Source organism: Mycteria americana, chromosome 3 (genome assembly GCF_035582795.1).
Source record: "Mycteria americana isolate JAX WOST 10 ecotype Jacksonville Zoo and Gardens chromosome 3, USCA_MyAme_1.0, whole genome shotgun sequence".
NCBI lineage: Eukaryota > Metazoa > Chordata > Aves > Ciconiiformes > Ciconiidae > Mycteria > Mycteria americana.
The window spans coordinates 50,942,920-50,960,092 of record NC_134367.1 but is presented as its reverse complement, the minus strand read 5'-3'; the positions used below and the strand labels follow the sequence as shown (position 1 = coordinate 50,960,092).

The window sequence follows — 17,173 nt, the reverse complement described above, 5'->3', positions numbered from 1 at the left end:
ATAGAGTGGAGACAGCAATGAAAGTACAGCCTGCCATGTTCCTCTGGGTGCTTGCTATGCTGAATACCTTCACTTCTGCAATGTAAGGATCACCAAAATCCCCTAGGAAGGCTTTCCAGCATCATCTCCTCTTAAGAACCAAATTTTTAAAAGGTCACTATGCCTCTAAAACATTAACTAGGCATGTATCTGCACCTTTAAATATCTACACAATCATAAAGGAAGCCCGGAACAGCACAGATTTTAGCTAAGCCTGAAGACAGCTAGAAATTATTTTAAATCCCACACTCAGCAAGCCACCACTTCTAAGGCTGTGGACAGCAGCAGGTACAGCCTGCTTAAACACAGTCATCGAGTAGCTGTTGGCAGTTGAGCCCAACAGTTCCCATGCACTCCTAACCAGGTGAGCAACATTGCTTCCTCTCACCTCAGAGATATTTTACGCAGTGAAAAATCCAATTGTTACTTTACCAGAGCTTTTATGTGTACCCAATAGCCTGATGCTTAACCAGAGCACTAGGTTTGTTTTGTGAGCAACAGTTTCTTGCTTGCCCATTTAGATTTCAGGAACACCAAAGAATGTGTCCTGGAATACGTTCCTGCTGCCTATTTTGGGCTATCTTCTTCCCTCTGGGCTCTCCAGACTAGGCAAGGAGCAGACGGTAGACTGGATGAACAGTAGCTACCTGCTCCTACTGGCCAGCTTTCCTGTAGACAGGGGTTTTATCCCTATTATCCCTAACTATTTAATGAATCTAGAAATAAAACTAAGAAAGCAGTTCTGCTTGTTGTGATGTCAGCTATAATGTAAGCTTTCTGATTAACAAAATTAGACAGCAATTAAACAGTGATCAAATTAGTCTTTATTGGTTCATTATTTATAACATCTGTAAGGAAACTGCCTGGAAATATCAGGGTTGGATCTTTTATCCCACAGTACCATGAAATAAAACTAACAGCAAAAAGTGACAGGCTTATTCCATTAATATTGATGTACACAGCAGAGGGAGATAACATTCTGACACAAGCCCTTAAAAAAGGGTACTGTAATTTTGTTTAACCAAAATTTGTATTTAACAACAAATACGGTTTTCTGCAAAAATCTTACGCTGCCACATGCAACCCCCCGTTACTTAAGTACATCCTGTTTGGGCACTTTTAAGTTTTTCCAACGCCTCAAAATCACTTTGTATTTTTCACTTTCAGTTTTGTTAGATACTTTTTTTAAGACTACTCGCATAACTACAGCAGTTCCTGTTTCTTTATCTTCACCTACTATGAGATCCAGCGTGTCACCAACTTTCACCTGGAAACAGAAAGAGAAGATGAGTAATTATAAACATTCCCTGGGGAAAACAAATCCCTGCAGTCTATGTCCAATTTTAATTTTGTTCCTTTCTTTCCATTTAATACTTATCTCACAGGAGAGGAGGAAGGCAGACAATACTAGACCCATTATAGATCCTCCAGCTATGAACTTCTAGGAAAGCCCTGGCAATAAGCAGTTAAATGTCTCATGACCTTCTCTGCCAAGAGCTTTACCCTTCCTCTTCTACAACCAACACCTAACTCTGTGAAAAAGGTGTAAGGTAGTATGTTTTTTTCCTGAAGGGTGTTTCCTGATGATCTTTTTGTATCAACACAGACACAAACAGCAAAATGCAAAATTCTCCCTCCTATCTTTAAAACAGTTTAAAGTGTTTTAAAGAACAGAGTGCTGGTCAACAGCTTGTGCTCCTTTCAAAAGTCACAAAAGCAGTAGTATGCCTCTCAAAAACTAGCCTTAACTTTAGGGGATCAGGAATTAAAACTGCTCTTCTTATTGCCCTTTGATGACAGTAACCACCACCTAGGATCATCTTCACATAAAGGGTGGGTGGAAGTATGTTTGTTACCGTTCTGGTGAGCTCTGTTGTGAAAGAGTATGGCCTGCAACCCTTCTGGCTCTTCTAACTCTGTTCCTGTGTGCTCTGTTACAGATACAATAACCCTTCCTGAGCCACCCCAGTTTCAATCCCTTTCTATCATCAAATTTTCTCTTTTTCTTTAATCATGTGCCTGCTCCACCAAGATGTAATCATTCCTACTCCATCAACATTACATCTATCAGCACTTCCTTCAGCAACTTACAAAGTTCTGTCCTTGCTGCCATCTGCCTTCTGACTTTCAGCCATAGTTTTTACTCTGTAATACCACAAGTCTCCTGTCTGCCTTAGGGAATAACATCTTACCCAGGGAACTGGTCACACACGCAAAGCTGGAAGTGGTGTTAGCAATGCTATTCATTCACCTTTGCAGAGCGATTTAGTGGTTAGCTCTTCTGACCCAAGTAAAAGGAGGGAGAAGAAGAGGTCATGCCTTAGTTATTTTCTTGTACTGTATTAAAAGATTTAAATTTTAAAAAGTCTTACAGTTCTACTTTTCTTCCATAGTTTTTCTCCATTCAGCCTGAGTTCATTATTGTAGAATGCATCTTCTACTTTACTGAAGAAAAACAAGGTTTTATTGCATTTACAGTGTGCAGCAGACCAAATGCAATTGTTTCTTTGCAGATAAACAAGAACACCGTTCATGTGCAAGGCACATTTCCACAACTCTAATTTGCGTATAAAGGATACCTTTATTTAAGGTCAGGACAGACTTGAACTGGAAGTAAAGAAAAAGTCTTTCATATATATTAAACGAAATAATAGAGTATAGTTGCTCTGTGCCACAGGTGCAAGCAATGAAAAGCTGTTTCTAAAGACCTGTCTCCTGAATACCAAGGCATAATGTCCCCTTTCCTGCACCAGCCAGTTTAGTAATTTTTAAGTGATCAAGTTATGTTAATATTCTGTTCTAACAACATTGCAATATAAGGCTTCTGTAGGTTGCATTAGATCAAACATTGCAATATATTTATAGAGTGCACATTTACCTGGTTGACCTAGTTGGTTAGGTTTATCGTTACCCTCACCTATTTCTTCGGCCATTAAGTAGCGTGTTATTTTACTCCCTCAATCTCAAATTAGCTCTCTTTGTATTACTTAGTACAGTATTTTGTGTTTTCTTCACTTTAAATAAATAGTAATTGACAGAAAATGCTTTCTCAGCAATCTTAGAAATATTACAGACAGTGAAAAGCAGAAAATGGGCTGTTTCAAGGGAGGTAAGGTAAAACAAACAATAACACCCGTACATCCAAAATGTATTTTTAGACAGTCAAAAGAGCTACACCAAAAAACCCCAATACTGAGTTATTCCAGCAATAAAAGGGTCTCAAAACTGAAATTTTAGATACATGACATCCTTCTCATCAGCAGGTTGTTTCTTCCATACTTACTTTCTTGCAATGTCTAGACCAGCTTTCATGATCACATCGTATCGAAGAGACTGCACTACTTTTTCAAGATCCTTGTAATCTTTTACTACGTTGGGGTCATTTTCAAATTCATCTTCCAAATCGCTTTCCTCTTCGTTTTCATCCTCTTCTTCCTCTTCTTCTTGTACGGTTTGCCTGCTCCTTTTAGAGCTTTTGTTACTTTTGTTCCGCAGAGAAAGTACTGAGATATACTCTGGAGAAAGTCTTAGTGCACAGAGTTTTACTGGGGAAAAGCTGAAACATCTTCTGTAGTTTACTGTGCTTGCTTGACAGCTACAGAAAATGCTTCTCCTCCAAGAGAGATACAGTTTATTAGAGGGGAATTTCTCCCACAGTCCAAACCAGACATTTAGTTTTCTAAAAGTAGTGATGGGGAGTCTGAAGCCAGTCATAGCATACCCTAAAATAAAACAAACATTAATATGTAAAAATGAGCAACTGCTTTGACTGTTTCAAGGATTTCTCCAGGTACGGCATAATAGTTACTACAAAAAGATGACTACCTAGTTCCCTATAGAGCAATGCATCATCTAAAAGCACGAGGCTATACCGGCTTTATGATCTGCCTTTCTCATAGACCATCCACCATTACAAAGAGCTAAAACACCAGATGAAAAACAAACACTAAAAACCCCAGTGGAATACTCCATTCATAATTCCTTTTCTGGTGTTTCATATTAACTGTCCAAACATATTTCTGGCATTTGCTCCCCAGGACTGCTCCCTTCTGGAGCCATCTCTAACCTGGGACAAGTAGGTGGAAACACCCCCAAAAAAGCCAGGCATCTTTCAATACTCTTAGAAATTGATTTACAGTCCTTCCTGGCTAGGCAGACCACTGGCTTTTATTATGGCCTTATACGCGTGGAAACACGGGTTCACTTCACGAGACTCGAGTTAGGTTTCCCTTGCACCCAAGTGAACTCTGCCGAAATCTGAATGAGGGGGTTTTTTTTGTGGTTGGGAAAAAGCCCTGATCAATGAGGGCAATTATTTGCCATATAAAAATAACCACAATTCCTTTGTTTTTTTTTTTAATTTAAATATGTGAACTTAAAATATATGACATATAGCTTAAAATTTAGGATGGTGCAATCCTCACGTAAGACTTACGCCTCTCCTCAGTTCGAGGGCAAATTCCTAGAACAGTTATTTGAATGTGTAAACAATTATTACTGCTTATTTTTAGCGCTCGATCTGACTTTGTTGCCCGTTGGCCAGCGGGTACAACCGGCCGCTGAGACAGCCCCTGCCAGGACGGCCACCAGCACGCCCCGAACACGAAGGGCGGCCTCTTCCCCTCGTGAAACCTTAACGCGGACAGAGATTCACCCACTACCGCCCGCTCGGGGGGGCACAAGGCCGAGCGCTGCCGAAGGCTGGCAGCCCCTTCAAAAGCACGCAGCCAGGGCAACGCCAGCTTTCGGGGCCCGCAGACGCCCCCGCCCGGGGGACGGCCCCTGACCCGCCCTTAGGGCCCTCGGTGGCGAGCCCGCCGCGGGCGGAGGGCCCGGGGAGCCTCCGCTTCTCTGGCCGCTGCGCCAGCGGAGGCCGCGGCACGCAGGCCTGGCCGACGCCCACCCCCGCCGCCCGGAGGGGCCACGCCGGCCCCCGCAGCTCCCCCGGCCCCGCGACCTTGGAACCGCGACCTTGCAGCCAAGGCCGCTGCCCCGCTTCCCCGCGCTGCCGGAGGGGAGACCCGGCGAGGCTCGGGGCGCAGCGGGCCGTGGCCGAGGCGCGGTTACCTGGGTCCTCCAGGCGCCTCGGGCCCGGGCCTGCTGCTGCCGTCCCCGCGCCGCCGCTCGCAGGCCGGAGGCGGAGCCGCCTCAGCCCGGGCTCGGCGCCCTCTGCCGGTGCCGGGGCCCGGCGGACCGGCTGCGGGCGGGGAGGTTCCTCGCCCCGGGGCGGGAAGGTGAGGGCGGGGAGCGGAGGTGCCTCTGCCTCTCTCCGCCCTCCGTGCCCGCCGGCGCCGGGCGGTGTTTGGAGGCGGTTCGGGAGCGGCGGCCGGAGGGAGCTGGGAGAAAGGCGGGAGGGCGGCGGGCTGAAGCGGGTCCCCTGCCGCCCCCTGCTCAGCCCCGGGGCGGGAGGAGCCCCCAGCGCCTCGGCGCCGGCCTCTGCCCCTCCTCCGCTGGGAGAGCTGCTCCGCCACCGCCGGCCTCCCGCCCCACCGAGATTTGCCCGAGCCGTTTCCCGTTATAATTTCCCCCATCGTTATTTTTTCTGGTGTGCGCTGGTTTTGCGTGTGTGGGAGCGGCAGACCACGGGTTTGCCTGCGGGGTGTCTCGGCAGCAGCGGGCGGCTGCCGGGGAGCCCCGCTGGGCAGGGCTGCCCCATCCTCGCCGCCGATGCTGCCGATCTCTGAATCTCACAGTCAAAGCACTCGGGAGGAACGATGTTAATACTTTTCCTATCGTTTTGGTTTTACACGCCTCCGATTTTCCCTTTGCAATACTTGTTGAAGTGTTTTGCCTCTACGAGACTAAGCCACCTGGACCTTAGTGCCAAGGGCTAACCCGTGTTTTCAGCCCCTCCGGCTCTGCCCACATGCCCAAAACAGAAAACAGTGGAAATCTCTCACTGGGGAAATGCCTCCAGCAGATGCTGAAGTTTCCTGATCACAGATTAATTTGAAAGGCTTGGCCACGATGACTATCTAATCCAAATCCCATTGTGGCCTGGGTTTCCCCTCTTCTTGTCTTTGTTACTTTTCTTCATATTACGTCTCCCTCTTTCCATTACTGGTGGTAATCCATAATCCCTTCTCTTTGGAGCTCAGAAACTAGGAGAGGTCCATCCCTCCTTCTACCTTCTCCCAGCTTTCTCTCTGCCATGCCCCAACTGCACCTCTCTTGGTGCTTCTGAACGATTGCTCAGCATTTGGGGAATTCTCTGTACCCATACAAAATGGGTACAAAATGCAACACCATCAGACGGGCAGCATCCTGCCCTGAGGTAAATGGCTGTACAGGTTTCAGGGTAATTTTGGCAGATGGGAGAGCTCCTCAGCTTTAAAGTTCTACTTTAAAATGCCCATCACCTCACCTGACAGAGCAATCCTCCCTTGGAAAATTATCAGCAAATATGGCAAGGATATAATTGTGGAGCTTCTGCTGCACAGCAGCTGTGCAATTAGCATGGGCATTATAAGTGATTGCTTAATTTTACACCTGTATAAGCTTTGTCATAAAACATTTGTATGAAAGGTTTTTATGTCAGGGACATTTTGTAATGGAGCAATTCCTTGGCAAAGCTATCTCCTCACCTTAGAAACCTCACTGGGAAGGAAGCTGCGAACATCTTTATGTCTTTATGTATTTTGAATGTTCCAGGGCCCAGTTCTGTGAGATTCTGACCAATTTCAGTTGGGAATATAGCTGTTAGCTTTTTAGCACTTTTCCCCCGTATGTCTTAAAATATGCATACAGCCTTATTGAGGAAAAAAAGAAGTTGGTAAGTGTAACTTTATTGCATTCCTAGTGGCACACAGTGAGTCAGAACAGAAAATGAATGTCTGAACAGTGGGGATTCTCTGAGCAGAAATGCTGCCTCCTCAAGGGGGAGAAACCCCACACCCAAAACTCAACAAAAAAACCCCAAACCTAGTTTTCCATACACCCCATTCTTTTCAGAGGTCTCAGAATTTGATTTGTCTCACATAGGATTAAAGTCATGCTCTAACTTTGCTAAGAGTGAAGATGATAACTTACTCTTTGTAAACAAAGCTGTAAGTATTAGTGCCTTTCTAGGATAGTCTGGCATTATACAGCTTTATCGCATCTTCATATTGAAAGGCAAGGTAAAGAACATGCCTAAAGTCACCCTGTCTCTTCTGTTCTTCAAATATGATGATATAGTGGCATCTTACAAAACCAGCAAGTAATCAATTCACCATGCAGTATCCTTTCCTGCAGGTCTTATGGCTTGCAGAAGGTTAATAGTGTGGCACTCAAACAGGTCCCTCTCCAGTCACAGAGGAAATGTAACTTGGATGTCACAAACAGGCATCATGCATCTGATTTATCTCATCATTGCGCAACACCAAACCGAGACATTACGTCTGGCACGCTTGCTTCATTTCCTAGTCCAGCTACATGGGCAACTGTTCTAGTTGTCCTAGTTAGAAAGTACATCATGTTACTCTTATGCCTTGGTCGTGAAAGCAGATCCCCACCAAGGTTTTTGTCAGGATTCATTCAGGCCTGGACTGTAGAGGAACTTCAGTGTCACAGGAATCTCCTTGCCATCACATTCCCTCCATGCCACAGAGTAAGAACGGCCATGAAAGCCCTTGTCTGTAAGATTTGTACTTCAGTTGTGTGAGGTCTTGGCAACTCCCAACCTGGGTCATTACGTGCGGTTTTTAATGACCAAAAAGGCAAAAATGAAGTTAATATTCATTAGTCCTACTTTAATTATATCAAACTGTAATTATAACCAAAACGTTCGGAGGGGATGAAGACCAGTCTCATTTTCCTCTTGTTCCAGTTTACCATTAGATGGCAGTCAATAGCTCCCTCTCAAAGCTGCCACAAGCTCGGGCTGTGCTCTCAGGAGGCTTCGCTCAGAGGCAGGCTAGTCATACGTGTATCTGACGAGGATGTTCTTTAAGCTGCTTTCAGGTGATTTGAAGCTTTTTTTTTTTTTTTTTAAATCGTTTGACACAAAAGTTTCAGCTTTGGTGAGAAAGAGTGATCATTCATCTCGGGCAGATTAGTGGTGGTCTATGTACCCTTGAAGTTTGGGTGAGAAATTAGTCTGACCAAGATGTATTCTTCTTCCCATGGCTATTCTTATAGAATTGCTTCATTTTTTTTCAGTGGAGTCATCTCCTGCCTAGGAAGGGTAATTCCTCTCTTGTTTACGGTTTTCATTTTGTGTATTTCAATATACTCCCTATGACATTCACTCACAAGGAGATTAGTCTTTTAGTTTTGATAGCTCAGAGAGAAAATTCTTAATAGCTTTTGACCTGTATGTTGGAATCTGTAATTGGGAATTCCCTCCCCACTGCCTGGAGTTTTTTGTTACCTTTTTTTTCCTGCAAGGTCGGTCAAGTGACAGCAGTAGATCTGCTGACACTCGTTGCATATCGAAATAAAGCCAAGAGCACCATGTTGCCATTCTAGCCCTGTGACTAGCTCTGACTAACATTCTGCAATGCACATCTCATCAGATTACTTGTCACTGCAGATTTAGCTTCAGCATTACCTTGTTGGAACCACACGCCTTTTAAATTACACTGCTTATTTCAAGGTGTACTAAGAAGGTGACTGGGCAATGTTCTATGCATATTTATGCAGCCTGGGAAAACAGTGTCCCCGTGTGAGCATCACCTTTAAGTTTGTCCACATTCATTTGAATAATGAGCTAAAGCTCCCTGACTGCTAATTCACCTCTTCCAGTGTCACACCTATTATAACTGCTTAGATGTTCTCTTTTCTTAGTCCATAGTCTGGAGGCAATTCCTCTAGCTCTTTACTGGCATCCAGTCTGTGACCAGATAATCCTACTGTCTCTCTCTCTAAAGCCCATCTCTGAAAACTAATCTTTCATGCAGCAGAAGCTCCTTTTCTAGCCCTTCCAGTGCTGCCTTTTCAGTTGGCACGCTGCTCTGAACTGGTTTCCCTTTCTCCCACATTTACCCATATCATCTACTGTATTTTTTTTTAAATACATTTACTGTATAAAAATACATTTACTGTATTTTTATCATCTACTATTTTTACTATAAAACATTGGTTTTATTCTCTTTAGGATATCTCTAATGTCTCCAGCCCCCATGTACACTGAAACTTGGCTCTGTCTCTCTCTACTTACCAACTCATTGTGCTGCCATTTCATCTCTTGCAATAACAACCGCATTATGAACCCCTGTCCACTTTTTCCTGCAGCCACATTGGCATCCTGCGCAGAGAATCCCTTTCCAGAAGTGAGCAAGGTCTCACAAAGCACCTTTGCTTGCAGCCTACTTATTCCTTGCAAACTCCTCTTAGAGATTATAGATGGATAATTAGATTAATAAGGTAAAGTGGATGAGTTTCAGGTATTGTTTTGTATTTCTTTAAGTGATGGAGATATAGGCGCTTGCTAAAGTAACATTCTTTTTTTTTCCCCCATCCTTTTCACTACCTGACTAATTTGGCTTTTGTCTGCCTATTTCCTTTTACAGCAGAAGGCCACATTGAGCCATAATGAGAAAGAAAATGGAGGTGGGCAGTGCAGACTGCTCTGACCAGCAAAAATAAGCTGACAGAGGCCACCCTAGTAAGTCAGAGCATGGCGAGCCACCTAAACCAGAAATACGTAGCTGCCTTGCCAGTGAAAATCGGTGTCACATCGGTGGTTAAGCAAATGGGAGGAAAACGGTGAGTAACTTCCTTCAGTCAGCCTGGTATTCAATCCAGCTACTCCGAGATTAAAGGCTCCACAGTTTCACTGCTAATTATTAAACTCCCCAGTTTGGTGAGAGGTTTGCAATGAGATTTGTTTGGTTGGTTTTCCCTCACTTTCTTGTTTGCCAATTGTCTAAAACATGATAATTTTTTGCAGGAAAAGTTAATGTACCATTTCCTAAGCCAGGCTTTCAGACTTTCATTCATTCTGTAGTGAATATGCTCAGGTCCTGCTGGTTTTGGTTGCTGCTCTAGGATTTATCTAGCGACCGCTAACAGCGGGTGGCAAATGCAATAAAAAGGAAAAGCAATCAGTTAAGCGTTTGTTATTTGAACCTTACTTATTAGCCATAAAACTACACATTCCGTGAGCAAGTGTTAATTAGTTTGAGTTATTTGTTTACTTCTGTGTTTCCTCTGTATTCTCCTCAGATTAATAGCTTTACTATTTAGAATATAATGTTCTCTTCTCTAACTGATAGCAACTAATTCAAGATATATGTATGCAAGCCTAACATAATTATTTTCCAATGAGGAAATTTAGATTGTTCCTCCGTCTGTGTACAATTAAAGTTTTCTCTGTTTTTAAATTATGGTTTGTGTCAGGTTTGCTTTTAAAAGCAGAAAAAAGGCTGTTCAAAGTACTTCAGCTTCCATTGTGGCTAAGGGACAAAGTTGCCTTGATTAGCATTGATATGGTAGCAATGATATTGATATCATTGATAATGATAAACATTACTGCATTAGGAAAGAAAAAATTATCTGTATGTTTCAATACACCTTTGATATAAAAAAAGAAATAGTATAAACAAAGGTGCAATAGGGAGGGATAGAATGTCAGAATAATCCTATTGCTTGGTGTCAAGGCTGTCTCGTCCTTTCACAGTGTCCAGCTGCAGAGGTATACAAGATGTGCAAATCCCATAGTAGGAAGATCTGGGATGATCTGTCTCCCAGGGAAGTGTGTCCTTGCAACACTCGCTATTTAAACTCTGGATGTTCTCATTGCTACCTGACCACTCCTTCCCTGCACCTTGCCTAATGATACCCTGTGACAAAGAGTTCACCACCTAAAAGATACATGAAGTCTCAACACTCTTAGTGACACACGATACATGTTTCCTTTCAGCGGTTCATCTTTTCAAATGTTAGACTGCTCCCTTTTTCTGTTATGAAATGGGAAGAAGAGCTGATCTACCTTCTAGAACTTCTCCATTTATACACCTTTTAATTATATTTGTTCTTATTTTGTCTTCTAGAATAAACAGTTCCAACTTCCTCTGTTCCTGTTTATCAGATTTCTCCATGGTTCATTCTCATTACCTTGTTATCTCTGCCTGTCCCATACTCAAAGTAGAAATTACCCAGAAAAAGTTACAAAAGAATAAGCCTTTCAGGATGCCATGCAGCTGTCATGACTAGGAATGAATTCTGAAACTGAGTGCTCCGTAAGGCAGTTCTCTTTTTATATAGACTATCTTTTTGATAATTGTGGGTAAAAATCTGCCCTGTCTAGCGGCAAAGAGAAGGCAGTAAGTAAGCTAAAAAATAGGCAAAAATAACAAACAAAAAAGAGAAATTAGATTCAAATTGCAAGATATAGAGTTTCAACGCTTCTCAAGAGAACATAAAGACTTCCACTGTTATCAGAAAATGCTTGGTAGGCAGGGCTAAAAACATAGGTCTTGAAATGTGTCAGGGATAGAAGAAATCCCAACAGTCATAAACTAATGCTGATGGTTAAAATGACTACTAAGGATGCAGAGATTTTCAGTGAACATTTTTTCATTTGTTTGGAAAGAAGCGGAATGAAGTAGTGGTATAATATCAGGATAACTAACTAACTTTTCATCCTGGTAAGAGACGTAATGCAGAATATCATATCCAATGGGAGAAATCACAGACTTACAGAGCTAGCGCTCACGCTAATGGTGAGAAGAACTTGGTTGCACTAATTGCAATTAGTAGTAAGTCTTATCATAGAAGGAAAATTCAAGGGAATGGTAAAAGTGCTAACATTGCACTATTGTTCAAGAAATGGAGCGAGATAATCTCAAAATTGCATCAGACCACAAACATTATGAAGCTGCCGCTGCAAAAAAAGACAAATTTCTTTCTGAGCTGCATCAGCAGAGTTGTTGAATGCTGAACTCTCAGCTTGAGTAGAGTGTGCTACTTTGGACAACATGATCTAATGAAGACACATTTGAGAGAGTACAAAGGAAAGCGACAAAAATGCATAGAAATGCTATGAAGAAAGGTTGAAGGAACTGAACCTGTTCCTCAAAATGAGGGGAAATATAGTGATAAATGTCTGAGCTAATCATCTACACTGTTGTGCTAGTTAGTGAAGAGATGTAGGCAACTCCAGGATGTGATTAATCTGTTTCAGATGTCTGTGTTGAAATGAGATGAGTTACATCACAGAAGCACTCGTTTCCCTTCATCATCTACCAAGGGTTTCCAGGGAGACTCACTTAGATGTAGACTGTCACGTGACCTTTCCTTCCTCCGCTCAATGCAAAATGCTTGATACGTTTTTAACTGGTAAACACTTTGTTACAAATTTGCCCATCATTATTATCTGTGCGCTTTACTATGGCAATATAATAAATAATTACTTTAAATTTGCAGCAAAGAAGACTTTGTATTAAGAGAAACATTCTGCAAAGATAGTTTGGCAAAGAAACGGGAGGCCTATGGGCTGTGGAATAGCCTTCACTGATTTTTTATGAGAATTATGTTTAAACCTACCTCAAATCAGAAGATGGAGAAAATGACCTTTGATCATTTTTACTTCTTCATGTCTATAGACCTGTTATCTGACATTACGCCTCATGAGTTGAAGGAAAGCCCTGTAGTGGTTTTGTCCCATACCAAGTAGCATGATCCCAAACAATTCCTGAGCATGATTCAGGGGTTGGCCCAGGCCAGGGACAACTACCTACCAGTAGGCAGTTTAGATTCAGCCTCCCTTTTCTGGAGGCTAGGAGAGTTTAATAGTATGGACATGGCTAGACATGTCAGTTGGCCTCAAGGCCAAAGAACAGGCTCTGCTACCATTTAATTTGTTTGTATTGATGTCACCCAAGAGTTGGTTGACTTAGGGAGAAAGGTGTGCTTCCAAGCAGATCTGAAGCCACACCTAATTGTGTAAGCTGACACCATCCCCTAAAGTCTACCCAGAAGTCAAAAGATCCATGGGTATTAGGGCGACAACTGTTAAATATTCCTCCTTGAGACTATTTCTGGAATCACAATTTCACTTCTGCTCAAACTTTCAGGCTTATGATTCCAGGGCTGGAAATCATGGCTTTGTTTACTTCCATAACTATATACCTCTAACTAAGCAGCCCGATGCTTTTTGCCTCAGGTTGACATAGAAGGGAAACAGTGGCACTGATGGAATCCTGGTATAATGAGGGTCTGGATCATGGCAGCAAGGCCCATGTCTGAAGACATGTATAGCTGAATCCAATCAACATTTATTACCAAGTGGAGATTTACAGTACTGCCAGTCATGCCTTCTATTAAAAGCTTTACTAACATAAATTTAATATAAACCCTCCACTGGAGGAGGGAATGTAATCCTCAATATATATTCCAAGTTCTTACCCAAGACACGTGCCAAACAGCTTTGTCCAGTTGTCTAAAAATCAGTTTCCCATCAGTATTTCCATCTTGTTCTGCAGTGACAGTGAATGTGCAACTGTAAGGAAGGATGCTTCAAGAAAGCTGGCAAATTTTGATTATATGGCTGGAGCTTTGATACTGCTGCAAGATAGGTCCTTTCCGCTAAAGAAGTAGCAAGAGAAGGGCCAGCCTAGCTTAGGAAAAGATGGTGTTCCTATATATTAGAAAATATTGACCTGTGAGTTTCTCAAGGCAAAATCCATATGGCAAAAATGGACATCAAAGAAACTTATCACCAGATGATGTCAGCATAGATCAGCATAGATCAGCATATACAGGCTAGTCGATACACACTGCAAAGATGGATTTCTCTCTTCAAAGTTGTCCTTTGAAAAAAGATCAGGTTCTAATATACAAATGTGTAACGTTCACAGGTGGGTATTAACTAAAATAACTCATAATATGACCCAGGTGAGTGCTGAGAGCTGCGGTGCACTGTAGCATGAGCTTGAAATGGATGAAGACCCTGGGATGAGCCACAGGGTGTAGTAAGTTCTAGTCTATGCACAGCCAAGGAGAGCAAAGAGCTGGTTGGGAGCACAGGATCCAGTGATTCTCATTGGCAACTGATGCTCCTAAAATACTTAAGTTTAGATGGATCAAGATTGGCAGCTAAAAGGCAAGAGTAAATTAATGGTTAAGTCAAAATTAGTTCTCATGAATTCCACTCAATGCTCTGACTACACTTCTTTTGCTAAAGCTTGTTCAAATTTAAATACATTGCTTATATGTCTTGGAGACTACTTCTCTGCTTCCTGTTATAGACAACTAATTTTTTTTCTGCCAGTCATTTTAGCTGATCTTGTTTGCTAATGCATTATACAAAGCAGCACAAGTTTTGCTTCTGATCACTAGATTGAAAGCTATGCCTATTGCAAAGTTCAATCAACTTAAAAGTTACCAGTGGAATATATAGATGAACTTACATTTAACCCAAAAGATCAAAGTAGTTTTCTCCCTTCTCTTTGTTAAGCTTTCTCATCAAATATTATGTATTTAACTGGGAGAGGTGCTGAGTACGATTCTGACCTAGAAAAAAATAAAGGAAGCAGAACAATGGGGATTTAACAATAATATTTAACACTATATCTCAGCATCATGAAAGCTCTTAGAGCACACTGCTATCAAAGGATGTTTGATTGAGAGAGTACATTGTCTTTTCTGACAGGAAAAAATCAGAAGTGCCTTTTGGCCACCAGATAGCAGTGCTTCACTTTGTACAGTTCTCAACTCAATTACAGTGTTTCTTGCCTCGTAGAAAAATCCATATATTGGGTCCTAGTCTCTTGCTCAGATACGTCTTTTGCAAACTTCGTTATAGACTTCAGCTGAAAAAAGTAAAGATTTTGGAATTAGGAGTGCAGGTGATTTATGTGTTCAGGAGGAATCAAGAATATTGCAGCTTTCCTGAATGGGGGGAGTTGGTTGTAGAAATCTAATGGACCATAGGCATTATAATTAAAATTTCCAATGACAAAATTTTCAAAGCAAATCTTGGGCTTAAAGTATTTTTAGCGCTTCTCCCTTGCTGCCAGTACATTTCCTTATTTGCATTAGTATTTCAGGAATATTTCAGAAAGGCATGGGTTTTGGCCTCAGAACATAAACTTAACACAGTTTTATTATTTCAGTAATTTACCATTTCTGCCAAATGTTTTAAAATCTCTGCATTTTTCTTTATTTTTAAATAAAGGAACAGACTTTACAATATTTTTAGCAAAAAGAAAGATATCCTCATTTTCACTGAAACTTGTTAAAATGCCAAAAGTGCAATACACTATATAATACTAATTAGCAGTTGTATAATGCCATGTTGGTTCATGTCACCTTACAAGAACCGTGCGTCATCCTCATTTGTTACAGACGCAGCTCCAGACCTCAGGTAAGATGCACTGGGTAGAGAGAACGGGAAAGGCCATCTGATAGTTATTCCCTCATTCTCGTCTGTCCCAGCTTTGACATTAACGTGTCTCAGCTGCTGCTTTAACCTGCAACAGCCTGTTATGATCCCTACGGGATCATGCAACAGCAGTATCACTTCCTTTTCTCCCAAACAAGGGCGGAGAGATTATAATGGAAACCATCTCTGTCAGCTTTACCCTGCAATATTCTTCGCTTTGGCTATCGTAGAGCCCTAACTGGATTCCCTTCCTTCTGCATTTCCTCCAGGGGATCTGGTGTCAGAATAGTGTGAGCCCTCACTTTATTGCTGTGATTCACGTGACTTCTCTCACGGGGAATTTCACTTTTCTGTAGCGTTAGGCATGTCTACTGAGTGAAAAGGTGACCTTCCCTCCCGTTTGTGATTTCATTTATCTGTGACAACTGAAGCAAACTGTTTGCAAGGAAAAATAGTAAAAGGAAAAGTTTTCAGCTTTGTCACCCCTCTTTTATTTTAAGTCGATCACAGTTTCCTTTTTGCTCTTCTTACATCTCTATGATCATGAAAACCCATCTTCTGATAACCAGCTTTCAGCAGACAACCAGCGAATATTCGTAAGACCCTCAATCTGATGACTATTCCCATAGCTACTCTACAGATAGACTATGCCTCTAATACTTGGGAACTGGACTCTGACTATGATCAGGGATGTATAAAAACCAGGGAAATGTTACTTCATGAGTGCGTCAGCCTTAGTGTACCTCTCAGAAGGTCTTTCATCTTGGTATAGAATAAGGATTGATATCTTGGGTCGTACAGCTTGCAAAATGCCTTTATTCCTGGAAAAACAAAATAACTACAGCTTTGTCAGGCATTCTGAAGCAATTAGTGTGGGACTGGGTTTAGAATTATATATTTTGCCTAACACAAGTCCCAGCATCCAGTTCTGCAGCACATCTCCACGTCTCCTGTGCTTCAGGACCAAGTTCTAGCAACGCCCTTGAAAACTCCTGAAAAGCAGTCCTGCCCCTGGAAACGGCAAATGACTTATATAGTGCTGAACATGGATATCTCCTCACACTTTGTTCTGAGATAAACATGAACATATACAATTTTAAAATCCATTGATCAGTCTGAGCTAACAGGATATCCTCCTCTTCTTTTAAATGGAAATAACCACTTTGTCACAATAAAATCAGCACATCAGTGTCTCTTTTTGTAGTTTATAAAGTGGACACAGACTATTTTTGTTAATTTGTCTGTACACTGAGATACCTGACTGATTTGGTGAGGCACCGGCACAAGCTATCTTCAGTCTGTTAAGGGAGGAGAGACACAATAACTACAGTATTTACTGTGCCAGAAGCTAGAACCTTACATACGCACAGGCTACAGCTGGAAGAACCTTCTGTTCTGCTTGTTACACAGGTTTCCTACTCTTTAAGAAATAATGGTAATAATAAAATATTTAGATCCAAAGAATGCTTGAAATTGCAACCTGTGGTCTGAAGTCTGAGCACTAGTGGTAAGGCAGCTCTGAACGAGACGGGATCTTAACTCTGCAGCCTTTTACCCACTGTTCCCATCATTTGGAAATACATACAGCCTTCTTTACCTTTCCTTCTCTCACCCACGATTTGAATTTTTTTTTTTAAATAAAAAAGCCTGATGTTTTTATAAAACATAAGCGTTTCTCCAGAGTAACTGTAACTCAACCTCTGCAGCCCTGTGCCAGCCCCTCAACAGCAGAACACGACGCCGGCGCTAGACAAAGGCACCACCGCCCGCAAGACCTCAACGAGGGGAAACAAGGCTCCCGGGTCCGGCGAAGGGCGGCCAGCAGGA

At 42.3% G+C, this 17,173-nt stretch overlaps 2 protein-coding genes across 2 annotated transcripts in view; one reads left to right on the top strand and one right to left on the bottom strand.

The window, feature by feature from the left end:
- BEND3 (BEN domain containing 3) overlaps positions 1-9,781 on the top strand; it is a 37,173-nt gene extending 27,392 nt beyond the window's left edge. Inside the window, exon 7 of the transcript XR_012775222.1 lies at positions 9,531-9,781. The gene's annotated coding sequence lies outside the window, so the exon portion shown is untranslated. The remainder of the gene's footprint in view (positions 1-9,530) is intronic.
- Positions 841-5,272, bottom strand: MTRES1 (mitochondrial transcription rescue factor 1). The gene is made up of 4 exons (XM_075498484.1): positions 5,107-5,272; positions 3,323-3,761; positions 2,412-2,484; positions 841-1,306 (listed from the first exon to the last, which is right to left on the bottom strand). Exons 2-4 carry the CDS (start codon positions 3,751-3,753, stop codon positions 1,130-1,132), a joined length of 681 nt encoding a protein of 226 aa, XP_075354599.1. The 5' UTR covers positions 3,754-3,761; positions 5,107-5,272; the 3' UTR covers positions 841-1,129.
- Positions 9,782-17,173: the final 7,392 nt, after the last annotated feature.